Source organism: Perca flavescens, chromosome 18 (genome assembly GCF_004354835.1).
Source record: "Perca flavescens isolate YP-PL-M2 chromosome 18, PFLA_1.0, whole genome shotgun sequence".
Classification (NCBI taxonomy): domain Eukaryota; kingdom Metazoa; phylum Chordata; class Actinopteri; order Perciformes; family Percidae; genus Perca; species Perca flavescens.
In genome coordinates this window covers 2,857,991-2,879,830 of record NC_041348.1, presented here as the reverse complement: position 1 = coordinate 2,879,830, position 21,840 = coordinate 2,857,991, and the positions used below count along the sequence as shown (strand labels likewise).

At 43.6% G+C, this 21,840-nt stretch overlaps 1 protein-coding gene across 5 annotated transcripts in view; it reads right to left on the bottom strand.

Annotated features, from left to right (window-relative positions):
- Positions 1 to 310: 310 nt before the first annotated feature.
- Positions 311 to 21,840, bottom strand: part of tab2 (TGF-beta activated kinase 1 (MAP3K7) binding protein 2) — a 46,841-nt gene continuing 25,311 nt past the window's right edge. The window contains exons 2-8 of one of the 5 annotated variants that reach the window (XM_028605125.1): positions 13,792 to 13,982; positions 10,651 to 12,340; positions 5,088 to 5,248; positions 4,059 to 4,152; positions 3,077 to 3,172; positions 1,767 to 1,847; positions 311 to 1,105 (exon numbers count right to left, since the gene is read on the bottom strand). In XM_028605125.1, coding sequence (XP_028460926.1) covers positions 966 to 1,105; positions 1,767 to 1,847; positions 3,077 to 3,172; positions 4,059 to 4,152; positions 5,088 to 5,248; positions 10,651 to 12,340; positions 13,792 to 13,893 — 2,364 coding nt within the window. In that variant the 5' untranslated portion in view covers positions 13,894 to 13,982 and the 3' untranslated portion in view covers positions 311 to 965. The remainder of the gene's footprint in view (positions 1,106 to 1,766; positions 1,848 to 3,076; positions 3,173 to 4,058; positions 4,153 to 5,087; positions 5,249 to 10,650; positions 12,341 to 13,791; positions 13,983 to 21,840) is intronic. The other 4 variants (XM_028605127.1, XM_028605126.1, XM_028605128.1 and 1 more) reach the window with 4 other exon arrangements.

Sequence of the window (21,840 nt, the reverse complement as noted above, 5' to 3'; positions counted from 1 at the left end):
CAACTCTCACAGAAATCAAGTCAAAAGCTTTAAAAAAAAGGGAGCATGGTGCTTATTCGTTTGAAAGGAGGGAAACAAAATAAGACAAAAAAAAAAAGTTAATAAAGTCTATAAAGCTATACTTACAAGAAATACAAGTGATTCATAGTGTGAGGAAGACGGCTTTCGAGGCACATTCTAAAAGTATGTACAGTAAAAAGCTTGAGGGGAGTTCTGCCTCCGTGTACTGTACACAAAGCATGCAACGTAGTTTCTCTCTTTTTTTCTTTTTCTTTTATTAATTCATGACTGAAGAGACAGAAAAGGTGAAGGGGGAGGACAAGAGGCACGTTTGAGTGGTCCCCCTTTGGCATCCTCAAAACAGCAAAACAAACTTTAAAGTCCACGATGAGTCCGTTAGGTTTCCCTTCAGATGGAGAGCAGTGGCTGAACACAGTTCCCAATCCCGCGACCATGCCACCACAGAGGAAAATAAAACCAAAAACTAAAATGTAATCTGCAAAAAAAAAAAAAGGCACGTTGGCGCCTGGGTTGTGTGTGCATGTAGGTGCTTACTGTATGTAGGCGTGCGTATGTGTGCCGTCACACTGCAGGGCCACACTCGTAATACTGTAAGTGGGAGCAGCGAGGTATCCCTGGGGGGGGGTCAAAGTGTCACCCCGTCGAGTGACCCCCCACGCCATCCGAGTCTCTAAGGGGAGGTATCATCCCACTCTGCCAGCCGTTATGAAAAACACAAGCTGTAAACACTAGCCAGTCAAGCCTTCCCGTGGACAGCGTCCTACAAACCTTAGAGAGGAGAAAGGAAAAAATAAAAAAACAGGATGCATGATGCGCGATGATGCCCCCCCCCCGTCCGAGTTTCCATACAACGGCCGAAAAAGAATAAACAGAAAGGCCCTTTGGCAGTCTGGTCTGGTAGAAGACAGGCGGTGGCGGTGGCGGCGCGCGGCAGCCTCGTTGGCTCAGAAGTGCCGCGGGAACTCGCACTGTTCACAGCGGTTGAGGGCAGGATGGTTGAGGAAGGTGCAGGCGGTGCAGCTCCACTGCGTCCCCTCATCCTCCTCCTGGTCTGCGATGGGCTTCACAATCTTACTGCCCGGGTCTGTGGAGAGGAGAAGAAGGTCAGGACATGGAACAAGAAGAAGAAGAAGAAGAAGAAGAAGAAGAAGAAGAAGAAGAAGAAGAAGAAGAAGTGCAATTGTCAAGCAAATTCTGAGCAAACCTCTCAGGATTCTAGATCGCTCTATTTCGTGACGTGACGTCTAGACATGGAAAGCATATACTGTGATGTCAGAGCAAGATAAACCTCAGAGGCTGTGTGATGATTAACAAGATAGACAATATACAACTAAGTTTATTTCATTAACATTAATCTCTAGCATTTCTATTGTGAAATACTGGATAGTTTTACCTCTTCGGGAACTCTAAAAAGCATTCAATGCAGTTCATTTAAAATGGTCCCAAGCCCCCCCCAAAAAAAGATACACTGTGCTAGGTGCTTCTGGATGGTGTTGTGTTGCTACAGAACATTTTAGTTCATAAAACACTTTCATGGTTTTATCAAAGCCTAAATACCGAGGGATGGCTATGGATTTCCAAATAATAAGCAAATAGCTTACGATAATTAAAAGACTTGCTACATTAAGACGAGGGGTTTGAATTTCAAATCTAAAAACCAAGACGCTGGTTAAAGACCGTATATATGGTTGACGATACAGGGAGGAGGAATGAAAGAAGAGGAGGAGAAGGACAGAGATACCAACCGAGTGGGAGAGGAAGGGAAGGACCAGAGGAGGGCTCCATCATGAGCTCAGAGGTCACATTATATCTGCAGCCTCTCCTGCCTGGCCCAGGTATGATGGAGCCGAGCAGGGAGCAAGGGATGGATGGATGGATGAGAGGAAGGAGGTAAATTGATGGGTGAACAAAGATTACACAGCAGGTAGGGAGGAACAAGAAAAGTGCAGAAATGAAGACATAAAACAGGGTTAAACCAATATTTGGGATGATTTGTAATGTAATGATTGATGTAAATAAGGGAAACAATCCTTAATCTATTATTAATGCATCCCTCATTTGGCAGAGGTGTATTCACCCCTGTGTCTTTAACAGCTGGGAGCTCCATTTATTTACGTTTCAGTAGAATCATAAGGGGGCAAAACAGTGAGTGCTGAAATGTCCGTTACAGTCATAAAACACTGCCAATGTCGTTTTAAAGATTTTGGTATTGGTCTTTAACAACCTATATTGGTATAACCCTGATAAAAACATGAATGGAACAGTGAAGTTAGTACCATGGACCTTTGAGAACACTTTAGGGCCAAACTAGTCTCGCTTCGCCAGACCTTCCTCCACAGCGCTGCGGAGGAGGGTCTGGCTAGTCCACACAGCATTCTGGGATGGGAGAGAAACGTGCTCCGGTTTATTGGCATTTCTTTAAACCAATCACAATCGCCTTGGGCGGTGCTAAGCGCAGCAAGGAGCCCTGGCGCTGCTGCCAAATAGTCTCGGGAAGGAACTTGTTTTGGTGGAACGTGTACGTTCAAAAGTAGTTTTAGTCGTGCGACAGAAAACTCCGATTGGACAGATAGTCTAGCTAGCTGTCTGGATTTACCCTGCAGAGATCTGAGGAGCAGTTAACCATAGTCCTCACAAATCCACCAGAGTTTAAAATTCCAGAACAAAGAAAGCGTAAGGTGACGGACATCTGGCCAAAAAGAAGCACATGCGGTAGAATGTCCAGCAGCAACAGAGCAGTTGTGGAAGGTCTTAGATATAGACTAGGGCCATACAGGTGCTTCTGCAGATGTTGGCCTGTTATCTAAACATGCAACACCACTGACAGTCACTTAAGTCAGTAAGTACAGTCTGAAAATAATGACACCGTGCAATAAATAAATGAATAAAAAGCACATAAGGAAATATACAGTATGTCATCTCTAGGACTGTAACAGGAGCCAATACTAATAAAGTGAATCCAATATAAGAAGTCCAATAAAGTAAATCTAAGGATGAAAGTGTCAATGGAATGAGGAATAACCAGACATGAGCATGCAACCTTTTCTAAACTTACCAATAGATAAAGTACCTTTGGGTTTGGGTGGGACAGGACCGAGGAATCCAATGTTGTCATAGAAATTATGGATTGCACTGGGATTAAAGTGTGGTCCTGTAAACAGATGGAAAAGAGTGGATTGAGCACATATACACACACAATAAGACACATTAAAAGCATCGTATGTTCAGAAAGGTAATCATTCATCACATTTTGAATAGACTATAAAACAATAAGGAATACATCCATTTACAAATATACAACTTTTAAACCACACACTGCACTGACACACTGTCCGATTTATCCACCAGAAACTTAAACAACTAATGATTGTCTGTCCTGTAATATTATTAAAGCTGTGGCTTGGTGTGCCTCCCCGGGACTTGGATCAAATAACATTTCAGCTTTCGTTCCATAGCCATCACTACTCAACATTAACTATAAATAAACAATTAGAAAACTGACTGTTTTTGCCTAACATTAAATCCCAGGTACCACCAGGTCTGTGACTAGGGTTGGGTACCGCAACATGGCGCGTTCCTATACCACCGGTATCTACCGGACCGAATGACAATTTTGTGCTTTCCTTCTTTTTTATTTTTTTTTATTTTTTTAAATATCAGTTCAGGCACTGTTGGGGGGGGGGGGTTGTGTGTGTGACAGGTACTATTCATTTATGTTAGCAGTCTCTGTCAGCAGTGGAGTGCTGCCAGGGGGGCAATAAATCCCTTGTTACCAGCCAGCAACAGGATGCAATTCAGGAAGAAGTGGTAGTTAACAGCACAATGGCAGCACCTTAAGCGTGTGTATAGAGAGGATGTGAGCAGCTGCAGAGCCTGGCTCAAATCTCCTCACTCAATTACTTAGGGTTACCTTTTTATTATTAGTATTATTATTATTATAATAATACGACACAGACTTGTGTACTAGACTTGTGTACTAGTTTGAGAATATTGAAGATTATATATCAGAGAAAGAGAGAGAACCAACAGAATCATACCTCTTGTTTGAAGGAGATCAATTTCTTTGGTGAGGCAGTCAATGTCGATCTGCAGTAACCTGTTTTTGCATCGCAGCTGCTTCATTTCCTCAATCTGAAAAAGAGTGAGACAGGAAGGGATCAGCCGGTTAGCCATCGCACTCAGGCAGCTCTAAAAAGGTTGGACACCCAGCTTCTCAGCCAGTGTCAGAAGGAGAGCTGCTCCACTCCCCAGAGCTGGCTCGCCTCGGTAAACAAGGCACCAAGGAGCTACTGAGCTCGGCAACGCCAGCCAATTAACCTCCCGCAGCCACGTCCCCCTCTGTTGACTCAACCGTATGAGCCGACAAAAACAGCTGACTCGACCAAAAGCTTAGAGCGCCATTTGATCTGAACCCAAGGGGTTTCAACAAACTTACAGCTGCAGATCTTACATAAACATGAAGTAGTGCAGAAGATAAATGTGGAAAGTTCCCTTTGTTTTCTTTTGAACTGTCACTTTCTCCGTTTTAGCTGCAGAATGAACTGTGAAGTGAATCAGTGTGCTCTTTCAGTCTTTTTTGTCTGTTCAGCCTTTATCTGTTAGTAATAACCAGAAAAAAACATTTGTTTGCCGTTATGAAGAACATCTCACATAGCTGCTAATAAAATCCTATCAAACTTTTTTTTTTTTTTTTTTTTTTTTTAAATAGATTGATCTGCCAATGAAAGATGTTGGTTAGAGTTCCCTGACATTTTCCCGTTCAAATGTCCCCATTTTTCTACATTCTGGCTGGTGTTAGCTGAAATATGACTATCAACTCATTTATACTAAACTACTGTTCCCAACAACAGATATCACAGTTTGTAAAATTAGAATTGGGCGGCAGGAGGTCTCCTGGTTAAGGCCTACAGTATACCATATATAACTGCAACGTTTGATTCAGCTTGGAGACCTTTGTAGCATTACATACCCCCATAGGTCTTCTCTTGAACTGTCAATATCAACTTAAAGCAAGATAATAATTTAAAAAAAAGTTCACAATGGACACATAAAATCACGGAGCTTACAGAAGGAATTTGGGAGGCTGAGTTGGATCTCTCCAGCCGTCTCCGGGTCAGGTCGTTTTCCATCTCGTTGACCTCCTCTTTTAGCTCCTCCAGCTTCTTCTTCTTCAGCTCCAGCTCGTGCCATAGCCTCTCCATGCGGGCCTTCTGATGGACCAACAACGCTGGAGAACACACACACACACACACACACACACACACACACACACACACACACACACACACACACACACACACACACACACACACACACACACACACACACACACACACACACACACACACACACACACACACACACACACACACACACACACACACACACCGTACTGTCATCAACTGCCTCCCCTAGGCTACATTCATTCACTAGTAAACAACATAATTTAGCATCATACACAATCAAAAGAATATTATATTAAGAAACTCATATAACTAAAAACTGCAGATCAACATAAAAACTGCTGACAACAATCACTGCTGTACTGAACACAGGATGGTCTCTGCATACACCAGTCAAACAAGTTTCGGACCTAAAGGAGAGACAGGGGAACCACATCAGATTCTTCCCCGTTGTCTCTCAGACTGCGTTTCATCACCTATTGTGGTAACACGAAGAGATCATCAGGCGTATCCAGGTTAGCACACTGCTGCAGGCACATTCTGCAGCAGTCTTTAAAACAGAACCTTCACTGTGCACATGATCTGCTCAAGTCTCTACAGCATGTGTCCCATAATTCATTCAAGTTGCTGATTCTGTTGACAGGTTGTAACACCTCCTACGCAGACATTCAATGACAAACAACTCTCTCTTCTGCTACACACAAACACACACTTCACAGCTTATGGGAAGATGGTCTTCTGGTGATCACGTACCTGTTCTCCTGTCAAAATGTCCTCGGGCTTAACTGCTACCCGCCTGCTTACTATGAGTCACAGTGTGAGAGGAAGAACTAAATGTGACAACAGCCCAACACTCGTACAGCTGAATGTAAACTGAACACGATGCACGTAATGTTACAGTGATTTTAGTTCAGCTATGGTGAGGCAAAAGGTGCCTTCTTTTATTACCACGACGGATAATAGTCTTGGTGTTTGGCTCTTGGATTAACTCCACTATTTTATTTATTATGGGATAACAATGTTGTTTAAGCTAATCTTCCTTCTTGGCAAACACATGATATCCCACCATTTTTGTCATTTCAAGTAAGCTGCAGTGTTTCCTGTGGAGCGAGAGGTTTGCTGTACTCCCCCAGAGAGAGAGGGCGAGTGACAAACAAAGTGACGGCTGACTCATATGAGCGGGTTGAATGCACATCTGCAGGTGCACGTTATATGGTGTATGAAATCTCTGTATCCTCACTGTGCTGCATTTTTTTAAACTATGGTAATGTGGTCATGGATCGCATCTCCCGCCCAGGTGTCCCTCTTGCGCTCCTTGCAGTTCTCCCACTTACAGAATCCAGCAACTACCATTTCTTTTTTTAGCTGAAAAGGCAAATGTTACGGGCAGACACGCTACGCTGTACAATAGATGACTGACAATGCTCTTCTTTACTAAGAAATCAACATGACCCTGTCTTACACAGGATTAGACAAACGGGACACTTGCCCGCCATCACATTTCTTCTAAACTAGCCTCAAAATTAATCTGACAAATAGGTTACACAGGGAATAACACTTAATTTTAGAACTTTTAAACGCCTACTTTTAATTCAGGAGTTTAGGAAGGCAACAAGTCACATCATTATGCAAAGGTTCACTGAAAGATCTGGTACACATCTAAATTACTAAACCTTACATTCTAAAATGACATACTAAATTAAATTATTTTTCAAAAATGATGCCTAAATTTGGCTCACAAGATGTAATCTGGCTGTGTATGGTTATTCACCCAGCAGAAATACTGGCTGGAATCAAAAGGGCAAGGTCTTATTGCACCAAGTTTTATTTGATGCTTCCATCTTAACTGACTTAGCTTCCTGACTTGACGCGATAATTCACATCTTTTTAAGTGTGGTTGTACGTGGAGGTACTTATGCATAGTCAGTGTGTTAGCTACAGTAGATGGCGGTCGGCACGCCCCCAGTTTGGAGAAGCAAGCAGGAGTACCGACACAGAAGCTAAGCAATGTTCTGCTGTGGACGGGGGCAGCAGCTTAACACATTTTAGACACCTAAAAACATCTATATCAATTTAAGTGGATGCTTTATTTAGATTATTTTCACTGCTTTCCCTTGCTGTCAGACAGCCCTTTACGACAGGGAACTGAAGCAGTTATCTTTGCTCTCTTCAAGGCCACCTGACTCCTTTGACAAAAACAGTAATTTTACCTCACAGAACACAAGTGTTGCTGGTCTACCGCTGGCTCAATCAGCTGGTTAGTTTGTGGTATTGGGCAACTTTGGTCAATCTGAACTAACCTTTTAAAACACCAGTCACACAGTAACACAAAAACTAACCAATCGAGGCAGCGGTAGACAAGTACTTCCTGTGTACTGTAAAATTACAGTACATTTTTCCAAAAAGGAGCCTGGTGGCTTTGAAGAGTGTAGATAACGGCTTCAGTTCCCCCCGCCTAAACTAAAAACAGGGCTGTCTGACGGCAAGAATAAAGCAGTGAAAATATTCTAAATATAGCATACTTCTTTTTTTTTTTAGGGGTCTCAAAATATATTTTGCTGCTGCTGCCCCCGTCCACAGCCGTACATTGCTTAGCTTCAATGTCGGTACTCCTGCCTGCTTCTCCAAACCAGAGGCGTGCCAACCGCCACCTACTGTAGCCAATACACCGACTTTAGATAAGTACCTCATACAACGACACTTTAAAATATCTAAACTACCCCTTTTAGTCTGTGATTGCATTTGAAACAGGCCTTCACAGCACCAACCACACCAACCAGAACCAGGTCTTCAACAAAGTTATGTAATTACCATAATGTTATTCTGCTGCCAAACAGGAACAGCTTCAGTTCTGGTGTGAATGCTTAATGTTTAATTACGTTAGTTGTGTGGTGAGGTGTGTCTTTATCAGGTACAGTTTTGGTGCGAATATACATGTTTTAAGGCCAAGCAGATAGAGTAGGAGGGAAAGTGGGCTGATGAGGGTCAGTAGAGGCAGCATGCCTGGTGTGAAGCCCCTGTTAGTGGTAGTCACCGCAGTGCAGGAGCCACAGCCGGTGACTCACACGTAATACAGTCAAAAGCCCAAAAAAGGAAACAGCGGTGTGCTCTGACACGTTTGACTCACACTACAGAATCCACCAGTCTCAGGGGTCATCGGAGCAAACACTGCATTCAGTGTGGAGGACTCACACTACCGTCATCCTACCGGCCCTCACTGAGCCAGTCACCTTGTATCTACAGTACCTCATGGAGATTGACATGCGGAGCAGCACAGTTTGGCTAAAGAAATGCATTACAGTCCATGTTATGTTAAGAGACTTTTAAAATCCCACAGTATACTTTATAGTAAAATTATATTCTTGGCAGGAAGCGATGGAAAAAGCATTTAGACCTAGTCTGGCTATCACCAGACCAAGCTCTGGGAAGTCTGCTCTGTATTTTCTACTGCACAAGAGGCGTGATTAACGGGCATAGTTCAAATGACTCTGTACGCAATTGGATAGTCCTTCAACTAAGGGTGTGACGAGATCTCGTAAAACGAGATCTCGCGAGATTAAAACGTGACGAGACTTCTCGTCGAGGTGAAAAGTTGTCTCGTGAGGCGATGTTATGTCAGCGTGATGGAGCGTGAAATTACTATTGAAGATCCCCCTGCCACTTTTAAATCATTTGTGTGCAAACATTTTGGTTTTCCTGCGGAAATAATAAACGGCGAAAGAGTGACAGACAAGACGAACACAATATGTAAATATTGTAAGAAAAAAATGCCGTATACCGCAGCTAACACGAGCACTATGCAAAAACACTTACAGCACCACCACAGCTCTCTACCAACTACTGCACCCGTGACGAAAACATTAAAAGGCCAAACAACTCTAAAAGCCTTTGCATCTCTGCCACCGGTAAGTGCAAGAGCCACGGCAATAACGAGGGACATAGGCGTTTTCATTGCAGCTGATATGAGGCCATTTTCTGTGGTGGAAAATGTCGGATTTCGGCAACTCTTTTGCTGTCTCCACTTGCCAAAGCATACCTTTCCATCCCTGCTACCTCAGTTCCAAGTGAGTGTGTTTTTTCTACTGCAGGAGACATAGTTACTGCCCAAAGGTCTCAACTGCTGCCAGAAATAGTCGACATGCTTATATTCTTGAAAAATAACATGACCATATCTTAGGCTGTTCTGTGTAGTTTATCTTATAGAAAAAAATTGTTTCTGTTTGCACTTGTAGTTTTGAGAGAGCAGTACTTTGGTTATTGATACACTTACTGTTTGCATTTAAACATTTTCTGTTGTTTACACATTTATTTTATTTATACTGTTTATTTTTTTATGTTCGATTTGTGGAAAGGAGTTAGATTTCACAGGGCAGAAGCCAGTTGGTAGATTTTATACAAAACATTTTGCAGTGTTTGCATGTCCTTTACTGCATATGATTCATTAAAATAGTAAAAAAAAAGTTAAATAACATTCATCATTAATAGTTGATTTCAAAAGGCACCTAAATTGTTTTGCATTTTGTGATTTTTCAGTTGAATAAAAAACTATTTTCCATTCATATATTTCATCATTGAGGATTTCTTTAAAAAAAAAAATTTAAAATCTCGTCTCGTCTCGTTCTCGTGAACCCAATCTCGTGATGTGTCTCGTCTCGTGGAGTAAGCGTCTCGTCACACCCCTACCTTCAACCAATCAGACCAACGATCCGGATGACGTACTTTGCAACGGGTTGCTGCGCTTCGGTGGCCGCCATATTGAATGTAAACAAAAAGCTGCTTGCGGTCGCTTCTCTATCATCATGGTGTTAAACCCGCCAATAGCGCGCCAGGTGGATAAGCCAGTTTGTGATTGTTCTCCGCATATTTGTAACGGAAGCAGGATAGAATAATGTACAGGTTTCCAGCCTGAGCTGCAGGGAGAAATCAAATCGCCGGCACATCAGGCTGGGTTCACCCAGTCTAATTTAGACCCACTGCTGCTTGCAAAAGACCTGCATACTATCTCATCAACCTCATGGTTAACGTCGGTCTGAAAACTGGTCTTTTTGCCTTCTCGCCATCAACTGTGCACCCTTTAGCCACTTGACATTTGCTAAACAACCAATAAACGGTGAAGCAAACAGCTCCAACGGGTATGTATGTAGTGAGAGCAGATCTGTGAAAATAGCTTCAAGAAATTGGCCAACAGTACTTTGCGATGCTCACTGTAATGTCAAGTATTGTTTAAAAAAAAAATATATAAAAATGTTGCTCGGGAAAGGGAAGTTTGGGGTCCCTTGCTGGAGCTGCTCCCCCCGCGACCCGACACCGGATAAGCGGACGAAGATGGATGGATGGATGGATGGTAATTACTTTATTTATAATATACTCTTGAGAAAGAACTTATATGAAGTGAATACTTTAAAGACCGGGATCATGATCAAAGTGATGACACTTTTTTGCTCACCTTGTGTGTACGCTGCATCATCAGAGCCCATGCTGAGTCTGCGAGGCTCACTCTGTCTCTCCTTATGTGGTGACAGCGGGTCTGAGAGATGGTGGGGGTCTGGCTCCACATAGTGGTGGTCTGAGGGTAGGCTGAGGAGGTTTTTGGGATCAAAAGTAGGGGACACGACTCCGGGTGACACAGCTGGGGGCTTATTGGGGGACACTGTGATTTTAAAAGTGTATTTGGTGTTGGGCTGAGTCACCACCACACGTGGGGAAGAAGCTGTGCCTCCCCCTCCTAAAGAGGCACGAGACTTAGGTGGATGGTGGTGGATGTAGGCGGGGCCCATGCTCACTTGGCCCCCCATGTTCCTGGCCCCTGAGGACCCCTGTAAAGGAGGGTTGGCTGAGATGTAGACTGTGGGAGGGTTCCTTCCCCCACTGTCATCGCTGGAGGCATTGGCCGAAATGTAAAACTTAGGTTGGGAGCGGGAGCCGGCTGAGGCCACGATAGCCTCCTCAGAGGGAGCGGTAGCAGCAGTAGGCGGGCTGGCAGAGATGTAAACAGTGGGCTGGCTGCGGCTCAGACCTGGGCCTCCAATGGAGAGAGGGGTGGTGGGGACAGTAGCCACCCCGGTTGAAGAGGAGGAAGAGGCAGGGCAGGAGGAGGAGGTGGAGGAGGACCGGGTCCCACTGCTCGTCCGCAACACGGCAGTTGTGGTTGTGGAGTTGCTCCTCTGAGGAGATTCAAGTTTGATCTCTATCTGATTCTTCCGTGGGCCAGTGGAGATGTTCTGGATGTTGTACTGGCTGATGGTAGACAGGGAGGTGGGCATGACGGAGGAGGAGGAAGAGGAAGAAGGGCATGAGGAGACACCGGAGGACGAGGCCTGGCTTCCAGTGGGAAGAATGGAGGGCGCCTGGGGATTTGTGGGGGAGCTGATTGGCATGTAGACGTGAGAAGTCTGGTGGCCCTGGGTCTGGTGCTGTGAGGTATGTGAGGAGGAGCCGTGCTGAGGGCCGGACCAGGAGCCGGAAATGGAGGAGGGGTGTGAAATCTGGTATATCTGCTGCTGGGGCTGGGAGGTGGGGCTGTACTGGGCCCTGCCTCCCTGCTGCTGGTTCTGCCGGGTCGTACCAGACTGGCTAACATAGGGCCTGATGTAAATAGAGTTACCCTGTGGACTGCTGAGGCCCGACTGTGGACCACCGTGTATGTGCAAAGAAGTGGGAGTGTTGCGGCCTTTCTGGGGGGCTAGCGTCACGGTAATGGGGTTGAAGCGTGGTGTCTGTTGGACACCCATAGATGCTCCTTTGACACCCAGAGGGTAGAGTCCAAGGTGCTGTGGAGGCTTCGGTTTGCTTGTGGGCTCCATCACACCAGACACATTGATGCTGGAGGGCAACTGCACTGGGGCTGACTGGGGCTCCTGCTGAAAGAAGTCACTGTTGGGGGCCTGGCCTGTCTGGAGGGGCCCGTCACTCAGGCTGTGGGCCAGAGTGCGACTGCCGTTCATTCTCAGGCCGTCCCGGCCCAGGGCCACATGCACATTCTGAGACTGCAGGCCCAGGTTCAGCTGGGTCATGTGATTACGAAACCTGATGAAGCTAGGGTCGTCAGAGAAGCCGAGGTTTCCTTCTTCGCTGTACAGGTAGCCCGGACTGACCTGGGACAAGTATTCACAGCAGGCGTCTAAATTGTTATTGTTCTGTTGAAAACAGAGAGGAAATACACTTATTATGCAACATCAGTGTTTCAAATGAGAAGATGCTAACATTTTATACCATACCATTAAATTATAACGTTCTTAACTGGCTTGCTATATTGTACGTTTGCAACTCCTTCCAAAGACACATACAGTTTTGTCTATATCATTAAGGTTTAGGAAACACAACAGCTAAATGTAAGGCCTGGTTCATCTGTTGCAGTAGACAGCAAGACACAGAGGTACAGTCAATAAAATCACACAGGCTGACATAAAACAAAACACTTAGGGCCAGATGTACGTACATTTGTGAATGTAGCGTTATTAGCGCTGTGTCCAAGAAAGCGCACGCTGTGATACTTCAGCTTACGTCGTATTTACCAAACCTGCAGCTCATTGGGTAATCGACGCCTTTCTCCACCCGCTATACCCTAAATTGTGCTGTAGCAAAGCGTTAAGTATTGGTGCTATTATACGGCTGAGTGCAGACCGTGATATCCCCACTGCTGATGCTATGACTGTTTGAAATGATCCCGATGCCAATATTTGTAATGTAGCGAGGAGTTTAACAACTGCTGGAATGGAATGTGAACACTGAGTCGGAGATTCAAGGTCATCTTTGATTTCTTTCAGTAACCGTAATATTGTATGGCTGCTTAATCTGTAACGCTTAATGATTTTGTGTTCACTCAACTGAAAAAGTGTGAATACGGCTGGTTTACACCTGTTTTTAAGAGGCGTAAACGGCAAAATAGAGGCGCGTTGTCACGCGCGGGTTTCGTACATATCGCGGAATACATAATTAGGCGCACTTTAGGCTTCCCCTCCCATCTCTTTATGGGGAACTCCCACTTTTCCCTTGACCCTCCCGTGAATGCATATGCATGACAGGAAAAGCGCAATTTGCCATTTTCAGTTCCCACAACAGGCAGTCTGCACTTTTACCTCAGTGCAGCCTGTTTGTACATGCCTCGCCATGCTTTTACGCGCACGGTGCGAAACAAATACACCCGAAGTGGGTCCAAAAGCGTTAGTACATCTGGTCCTCAATGTTGATTTACATCTAATTTATAATTTTTCCTCAGATCATTCCTGGCACTTCTCTCTCATGACTGTATTATTTGTTATCGGTTATCTGTGTATTAACTGCAGTCCTTCAGGTAGTAATATTGTTGGACTGAAATTAAAACAACAATGCTTAGCAGCTGAGCCCAGGCTGAGACTGAAAACATCCAATTCAATAGTTTCTTATTGTTATTAAAGAATTGTGACCAGGATATTTGTGGGATATTGTTGAGAAAAAAACTAAACCATGCAATAGTTTCTAAACACTTGCTGCATATTACTTATCGACCACAATGTACCGTGTATATATTAAATAAGGATAATTTATCAGTCTGGCTTTACTTTGCAGAAATCATCTTTTGTGGTGTCAGACGTTTAAACTTGCCCACCTGCAGAACACACTGGGAGACAACACCCTCTGGGACTTCAGGGAACTTCTGGCGCAGGTCATGCAAAACCTGAATGTCAATTTGGTGGCTTCCCTGGGCCATTCGTATGTTGCCAGGTCAGGACTGCTTGTTCTGTTCAGCGCACTGGGGCGTCAGTAGTGGGAGCAAACCGCCTTCATCTTGAACATCTTCTAAATTCAAACAAGGAAAAAAAGGAAAACATCTGATGAGAAATATGACTCTCAATATGACTTTTGTAAAAACAACATACGTGCAAAATCCAATCTTTACACTATGAGATGGAGAAGTCTAGGTTTTGTTATTCTTCTACGAAAAAGTAAGCATGTCCAAGTGACAGGGACGGAGCCAATGTGTCTACTGCAAGTCCCCTACTGCAAGACATCAATGACTGAGAATAGATGGGATTCGTTTACGAAGCCCTTCTCCACACGGAGCTCCTTAATAAAAGAGTAGCAGATGAAGGAAACCTCCTCTGACTGACTACCGTGAAAAACAGCCTTTCCAACTGATCTTAACATCAACATTCACTTATTAAGGACAGAAGGAGGGCAAACAACAGTCTGGTCTGGAGGAAAATCTCTACATAAAGTTCTCTTAAGCTCCAACGCAAGGCAGTTCTGCAGAACAGTTGATTCCCGAGAACCACTGCTTTATTTCTGACACTGCAGCACAAAGACAGAGCTGCAGGGCTATAAACTGGGTTTGCCTCTGACTGTCTCACATTCACTTTTATTTATCCCATGACCCTACATTAATCAGAGAAAAGGCTTTTCCAAAGGGTCTAACGGCAAACTTTCTTGCACATACAGTGGAACTAAAAAGAGCAAGACAACAGTAGGGCTGTGTGGAGTTGTGTGCAGCATTTTCCTTAGTGCTCTTGAGCTCCATATTGGCAGTAATGATGCTGGTGCTGGCTTATATTGCTACAACAGCTTCTGAACGAATCACAGTTAAACTGCTATTGGGAGAACTGCACACAAGAGAATATGCATGAAATAGGATACATTCAAACTGCATGCTCACATGAACTCTCCAAACTTCACAGTTACGAATTGGGAATAATTTACAGCTCATACAACTATAAGAAAACATGTCCCTTTCCAGCTCTATTTTTTAAGATTTGGATAGGTTTGTGCCGTAACGGGACGGTTGCTAGCATAATGTCACACGAAAAGGGTTACTTGAGTGACCCAAGTCCTTTAGCCATGTCTAACTGCCCCGACATCCCCTTTCACAAAGGAACAAGGACTTAGGAGTTTACCAGTGGTGTGAATGGTTTAACACTGGTTTTTTTAACCGGAGATTAATGCAGGACTGACTCATCGTTTCCAACCAGAAATGAGCAAATAATCATTTTGTCTTCTTCTGTCATCAGCTGCTTAACATGCAACATCTACAGGCCTAAAGGGTGTTAATTGATATACCTATGCTTTATGCCTATATACATGGGTGCCGATTGAATTTGTACTGCGATTTTCATTTATTGCACTTCTACAAGTATTGCGATTCGATAGTATTGTGATTTTTTTCTTTTCCTTCTTTAACAAAAACAAAAGTTGAATAATACACTTCCAGACAATATATCATGAGACATTTCTAAAAACTAATTGTTTTCTAAAAAGAATGCACATCACATGTCAGCCAGTCAGTCAGATACAATGTAGTTGCCGTCGGCGGTACCGTATAAACGTTTAAAAAAAAGAATCGGCACCAAAAAAATCATGATGCACACATGAATTGATTTTTTCCCCACCCTTAATATTTAGTCTACCCTACAAAATATTAGAAACGCCTATCAGCGTACCTCTGAATACAGTTCAACAGCACCACAATATACAGCCTACAAAATGACGACGGAAAAAATAGCCTCTCTAAAGTGAACATTATAACCTTCATGATGGAGGATTTTGCCGGGCTGATGTACTAGACTGCATTTGTTTTACCTAGGTGTTCCCTAATAAACTGGCTAACAATGCATGTTTCAAATGTTGGCTGTGAGAAAAATGAGACTGTCTGGTAGCTGTTCACCGAAAATGTGCTTGACTGTTTCCCATCCACAGTCTACGCATAAGCTCCACTCATACCTGGGAGCTAGCCAAGGCAACCACACTATTTTACTACTAGCCACCGTGCGACTTCACTACAGCAGGCAAGGCTTTGCTCAAGACAGGACTTGCCTTGTAGCTGTGTCTCATTCACTTGTTGGACCCAGGTTTTACAAAGCTAGTCCAGGGATTCTATCTGGCACACCCTCAGGTGCAAGTTCACTTCTCCAACCGTGACCCGACTACGTTAAGGGACGAAAAATACAGACAAATGTGACGTGGAACAGAACAGTCATGAGAACTTGAAAGTGTTAAGTGCATGACAGCCGTGTCTTGTGTTATCCCACACTTTTCTTCTAACCGCACTCTTTCAAAACATCTTCCTGTGGGAGGTTCAGATATGCCATTCAAAACATTGTGACACATGAAGCCCGCCCTGTTCTCCTCTGGGGTGATCAACGTACAGTAGTGTGATGCAGGGAGAAGGAACAAGTGAGAAGCCTCTCGACAACAATCTTAATACATCAGAGAACGTGAATATTGAGGCCTGAAATAACACTTGAACACATGTATTTAATGATGAGGAAAAGTCAAGAGTGTGCTTCAAATCACACCGGCCTCTTATTTCTGCCAAGTAGACAAAGTATTTATCTGAGCTGCTGTGCTTCTGTCTTATCTCAGCTATGAGGATGTGTAATGCCATAACTGAAAAGTTGTAAATTGGCTTTGTAAAACATCTGCATGCAGCGGATAACGGAAGGAGGAGCCATTTGGCTACTGTCAATAGGAGTATGCCAGCTGCAAGGAGAGGCTGAAACTCAGAGAGAGGGTCCTGAGCTACTAACAGGAGGTAACTGAGTGGAAAAAGCTTGTTCAACCTAAGTGACCCACATTCTGAGATACTATTAAGCCCCATGTGAATGTCAACATCTAAATCTGGATCAGAATCGTGCAATACAAGATTACATGTTTAAACAGTCCCTGCAGGAATTCGCGATGTCGCGATCGCAACAATTCACGCAAATTCAACCAATCACCGTGAATACGGCGCGACTCGCAATTTTGACCAATCACCGGAGTTTCCCGCGACTTCAACCAATCCCAGCAGTCCCACATGCCAGACTTTGCGTCAGTATGTGACGTGTGGGGGGGCTGCTGCTCCGTTCTCCCCCGCGCCTGACACACGCACACACAAGCACACACAAACACACACGGTGGATGCAGGAAAAACCGGAGATGAGATGTACAGGATGACCTAAATTGAGGACAGCTACTGTGCACTGTGTCCCAGCCCAGGATAGGAAATTAACTAACAATGTAAAGATCAACAAGCCACTGACAGATATGTTCAAATTTGATTAATTCAATAAATTAGTATTTTTTGTCTTAAATCTACCTGCCATTTTCATATTATACCAACATCTGCAGCATCCTGAGCCTTTTTTGGTAAGGTTACTAGCAAAAATTATACCCCGAAAAATTCTCAACTTTTTTTTTTGTTGTTGCAATTTTCACTGTGTCTTGTAACTATATTGCAACAAAAATACAAAAGACATCGCAACTTTTATTGCAATTTTTTAGAAAAGCTCCCGCAAAAATCAGGCATTTTGAGCCGCAACAACTTTTTTTTTTTAAAAAGGCAGTGAAATCCTTGAGGGTTTAGTTTAAAGCATTTTCCATCTCCTCCAGCAAATTAAGTCTACAGGAAATGAGGCCCTTAAAGTATTCAACTTCACACACCACTTTTGGAGCCCAAAAGGTTATCAGTTTACATGTACCTGTTTAAATTACAGGAAGAGATGAGACATCACTGCACATAGCCAGAGAACAACAGTCCACCATTCAGGCTCTGCTCAGGAGGCTGGGCAGCTCAACCATTGTGGGAAAGGAAACTCACTACTTGGCGGCTGACCCAGTTACGGGTCAACAGTGTGGTTAGATTGTTTCCTGGCTTCAAAAACAAAAAAGGTCCACACCTCTTCACTGTGCGTAATTATAGGCCTGCAGCCAGTCCATGTGTAGGGGTGGCTCCAAGTGGGGCAGATTAGTCCTTGCTGTCCCTGGAGGAGCTGGTGGAACAGGGCCTGAGGCAGCGCGTCGCTGCAAGCAGAGATAGGGACAAAGCTGCTATTGCTGAGGCTGTTATTGACCATGCCAAAGCATTGACCCACAGTCCCACTCTCATTTTTGGAAGTAGCAGGCCTGCCATGCTCCATCAATGGGCTTATTCACTCTGCCAGAGTGAATGCACCTAAAAACGTCCAAATCAATTAAAGCCTAAATAAAATGTATAAATAATCAACAGGAGCCTTTGGCAGAAGTATCAGCCCAGCACCTGGTGCTGTGGCCACAGCGATAGCCCACACAACACTAGCTGGGGTAAACAAAGGGGCTACACATTACTGTGGACAAAACACACACACACAACAAAATGTCATGCCATTCTCTCTTCAGCGTGCAAAGACTAGATGCTCCGATCATGATTGTTTGGGACACTGCAGATCTTGTCAAACCAAATCTTCCAACAGATTTGCGGAAATGGTAGTTCAAACATGATCAGCATTGATCAACATGGTGGAAACAGTAAGGGTCCCATCTGCGCTACAATCTGAAACATGCTCTGCAGCTTTAAGGAGCAGCCCAGTGGCATTGCATGGAATGTCTAACTGCTGTGTCTTGGTCCAGCAAAATTTAAACAAATAAAAGGACTAATTGGCAGAGGACGCTGTTGAGGGCTGCTGGCAGGCGCCCCAGTCCTCCAAAGAAGCAACGGACATGCTTGTGTGTGCGCGTACTGCAGTACACGCACATGCATGTGCATTCGCAAGTATGCTGCACTGCGGAGCGGCATACAAACTGCTGAAGGTACTCAAAGGACCAATATCCAATCACGTGCATGAGCCTTGATCTTACTTTCACAACACAGCTAATATCTCCAGAGAGTAATTCTGCACCTGAGTGACACATTCACATTAGCTGTTAATAAGTCAATTTGAAATATCAAATTGTTATTAACGCCTGATAATGCAAACAAAAACAATCCAAGCTGATTACAGATTACTGCACAGACTACAGGGTGGTACACCTCAGCTCTGATGGAAACAACCAAACAGCACACTGCTACACTACTTCTCTCATGCTATTCCGTCTTTTTTTTCTGTGAACTACTCATATACACTCGTCGTCGTTAAAGAATGCAACTTGATTTTTTACATTTCATTCTGATTCAGTGACTCTGAAGAACCACAGGCCATACCTTGCCTCCCACGGAGCGTAGGAACGCGCAGGCTTGCATGGAAACTTTACCGAGGAGACTAGTCTTAACAGAGGAGCTTTTCACGTCATCACAAATGCTGTGACCCACTGAATCAAAGTAATTCCCCACCATATTAATGTCACCAGTCCAACTAAAATAAACTTTAAAAGATAAACTGCAATTGTGTCATCAACGGAAACTTTTGTGCATCTTCAACGAGATTGTCTTAAAACATCCTGAAACTTCATCTGGGAAGGTCAGGCCAAGCTGAGAGCGTAAATCTGGAATCTTATTACCGGTTTATGTGCTCGGAATGAACAATACTCCACATTACTGAGGTAAACACATTTTAGACAATAACATTTTCCTTTAACAATTTACATTCATCATAACGACAACACATCTACTGTAAATATGTCAGGCCTGCACATGAGCCCCACACATGAAGCAGTTCTTTTGTTCCAGGCAATGTCTCCAGAACAGAAACAAACCACACTTTATGTGCAGTACCCAAATTGCACTCAACTGTGCAATGAAGCCTGGGCCTCACAGTGCACACAGAGCTGGGATCAGCTCTGCAAGACAGCCTGCTCGGCTTTTAGTTGCCCACTTTTGAAAACAGGGGTTTGAGAGAGTTTGTGTTTGTGTGTGTGTGTGTGTGTGTGTGTGTGTGTGTGTGTGTGTGTGTGTGTGTGTGTGTGTGGTGGTGGGGGAGTGTGCGCGCAGGAAATCAAAAATTCTTCAGCACCGCAGCCTGCAGCTGGTGGTTTATTGGAAGCAGGCAAGGGCACCAGCTCCCCAGGTCGACCAACCCCTTCCAAGGCACTGTGTGAAACTGGGAGGCATTAGAAACATGGAGGAGCGCCTCTCTCCCCTGGGCAGTCAATGGACTGCCAGTCCAACCTTATGTTTTCCCCTCTAAACACTGTAAATATTGATTGAAAAACTTTCTGGCCCATTGTGTCTGTCTTGACCGTATAAGGAAAGAAGAGGAGGAAAGGGGGGTAATTAGAAGCAGTAAGTCGGGGCGTGCACAATAAAGACTCAAGATAATTAACAATGAACAAATATTAACAATGAACAAAACATATTCCCGACTTCTCTAATCTTTCTACTATTTAAATTAAACAACTCAGACAACTGCGTCATGTGTAGACATTTAAAGGACAATTCCGGCGCAAAATGAACCTAGGGGTTAATAACACATGGGTACCGAGTCGACCGTTCTCTGGGATATGTTTTCATGCTAATTGAATGTGACCAGTTTTAGCTCAAACCGCTAACTAGCTTATAACTCTAGTCGTCGGGGCAGAGGGTAAAGTCAAAAGAAATTGTCATTTCTATACCACTAACAAGGCTCAAAATAGCACCACACTTCCACGGTAGCATAGTTAAACATACCAACACATACTGAGTATGTACCTTACAGTCTTGAAAAGGATGAAAACATTTCCTTCTTCATAGAACATTTGCTGTTTTTGAATGCTTTGAAACCTACATTATTTAGCTCCTCCTTATTTTTTATTACCACCAACTTTTGTTGTGCATTTACTGCATAATAATCTAATGCATAATTCATCTCATCTTAAAACACCATGCAACATTCTGACACCCACTCTGATTTGTATTGCAAACAAAGATTGTCTTCTTATATTACAAAACACTCCTGAAATATCTATTTCACTTTAAATAACTAAAAGAGAATTGTAAACAACCGATACTTGGGCATGTTTGAAAAGTTTGACAGCTGAAATCAGTTCCACCACAATTATTTGTGTCGTTTGAATCCCAGCCTTTGGGAGATGTGGGCTACATTTTGCAGACTTGCTCACTCTGAAGAGATCATAAGAAAATGCTTCCAGGCAATAAATGAGAAAAAGTTAGGTTAGTCTAAACTATGGATTCATGACAAACTACTATGAACCATCTTCCAACTCCATGCCCACATGTGAAAACAGACGATCAGAAGGTCAACCACCCATAAGCACACATGGACAAGCTCATCTTCACAGAGCTGTGTCTCCTTTGTGGTATGAAAGAGATGCAGAGTTCTAGGATACACAGTTTAAAAGAAACACTGCAACAGAAATGCAAATGCATAGTCAACAACGCGTCTGGTCTGAATTAGTGGAGTGACTAACTGAAAATTAACATTGCACACCATGAAAGTGATTCCCAAGCAAGCGGATCGTAAATATAACATTGCACAGCGTCAGCCGGTGGTTTGTAATGGTTAAGGCAAGAAGGCAGGCCTGCATTTCAGTGGATATATGATATGATAATGACTATTCTCAACTTTTAATGTGACACACTCTTCATACACTGTTTTTAGAAGTTGTACTTCTACTACAGGTTGAATAAAATGAAGAGCACCAACAAGTGACATCTTCATTTCAGGCAAACTACATATTCCAATAGGGCTGAATTCAACAACAGATACATTGACTATAATACACAGTGTTATTCCTTCTGAAAAAGGAACAACACGAACCACAATGACAACAGAATGATTGCGCCACAGATGATCACAGGAGGCTTATTTTCTGGTGCCAGTGAAGCCACGAAGCTGAGTGACACAGCAAACAATCAACAGATGCCCTTATTGAGAAAGATCAGGAAGTATCTATAACAGCAAACTGTTTATGACAAGCTAGATCTGCATAATTATACATGGCATTTTCATTTGGGATTTTCTTTCCTCAACAAGGCTTTATGAATCAGAAATAT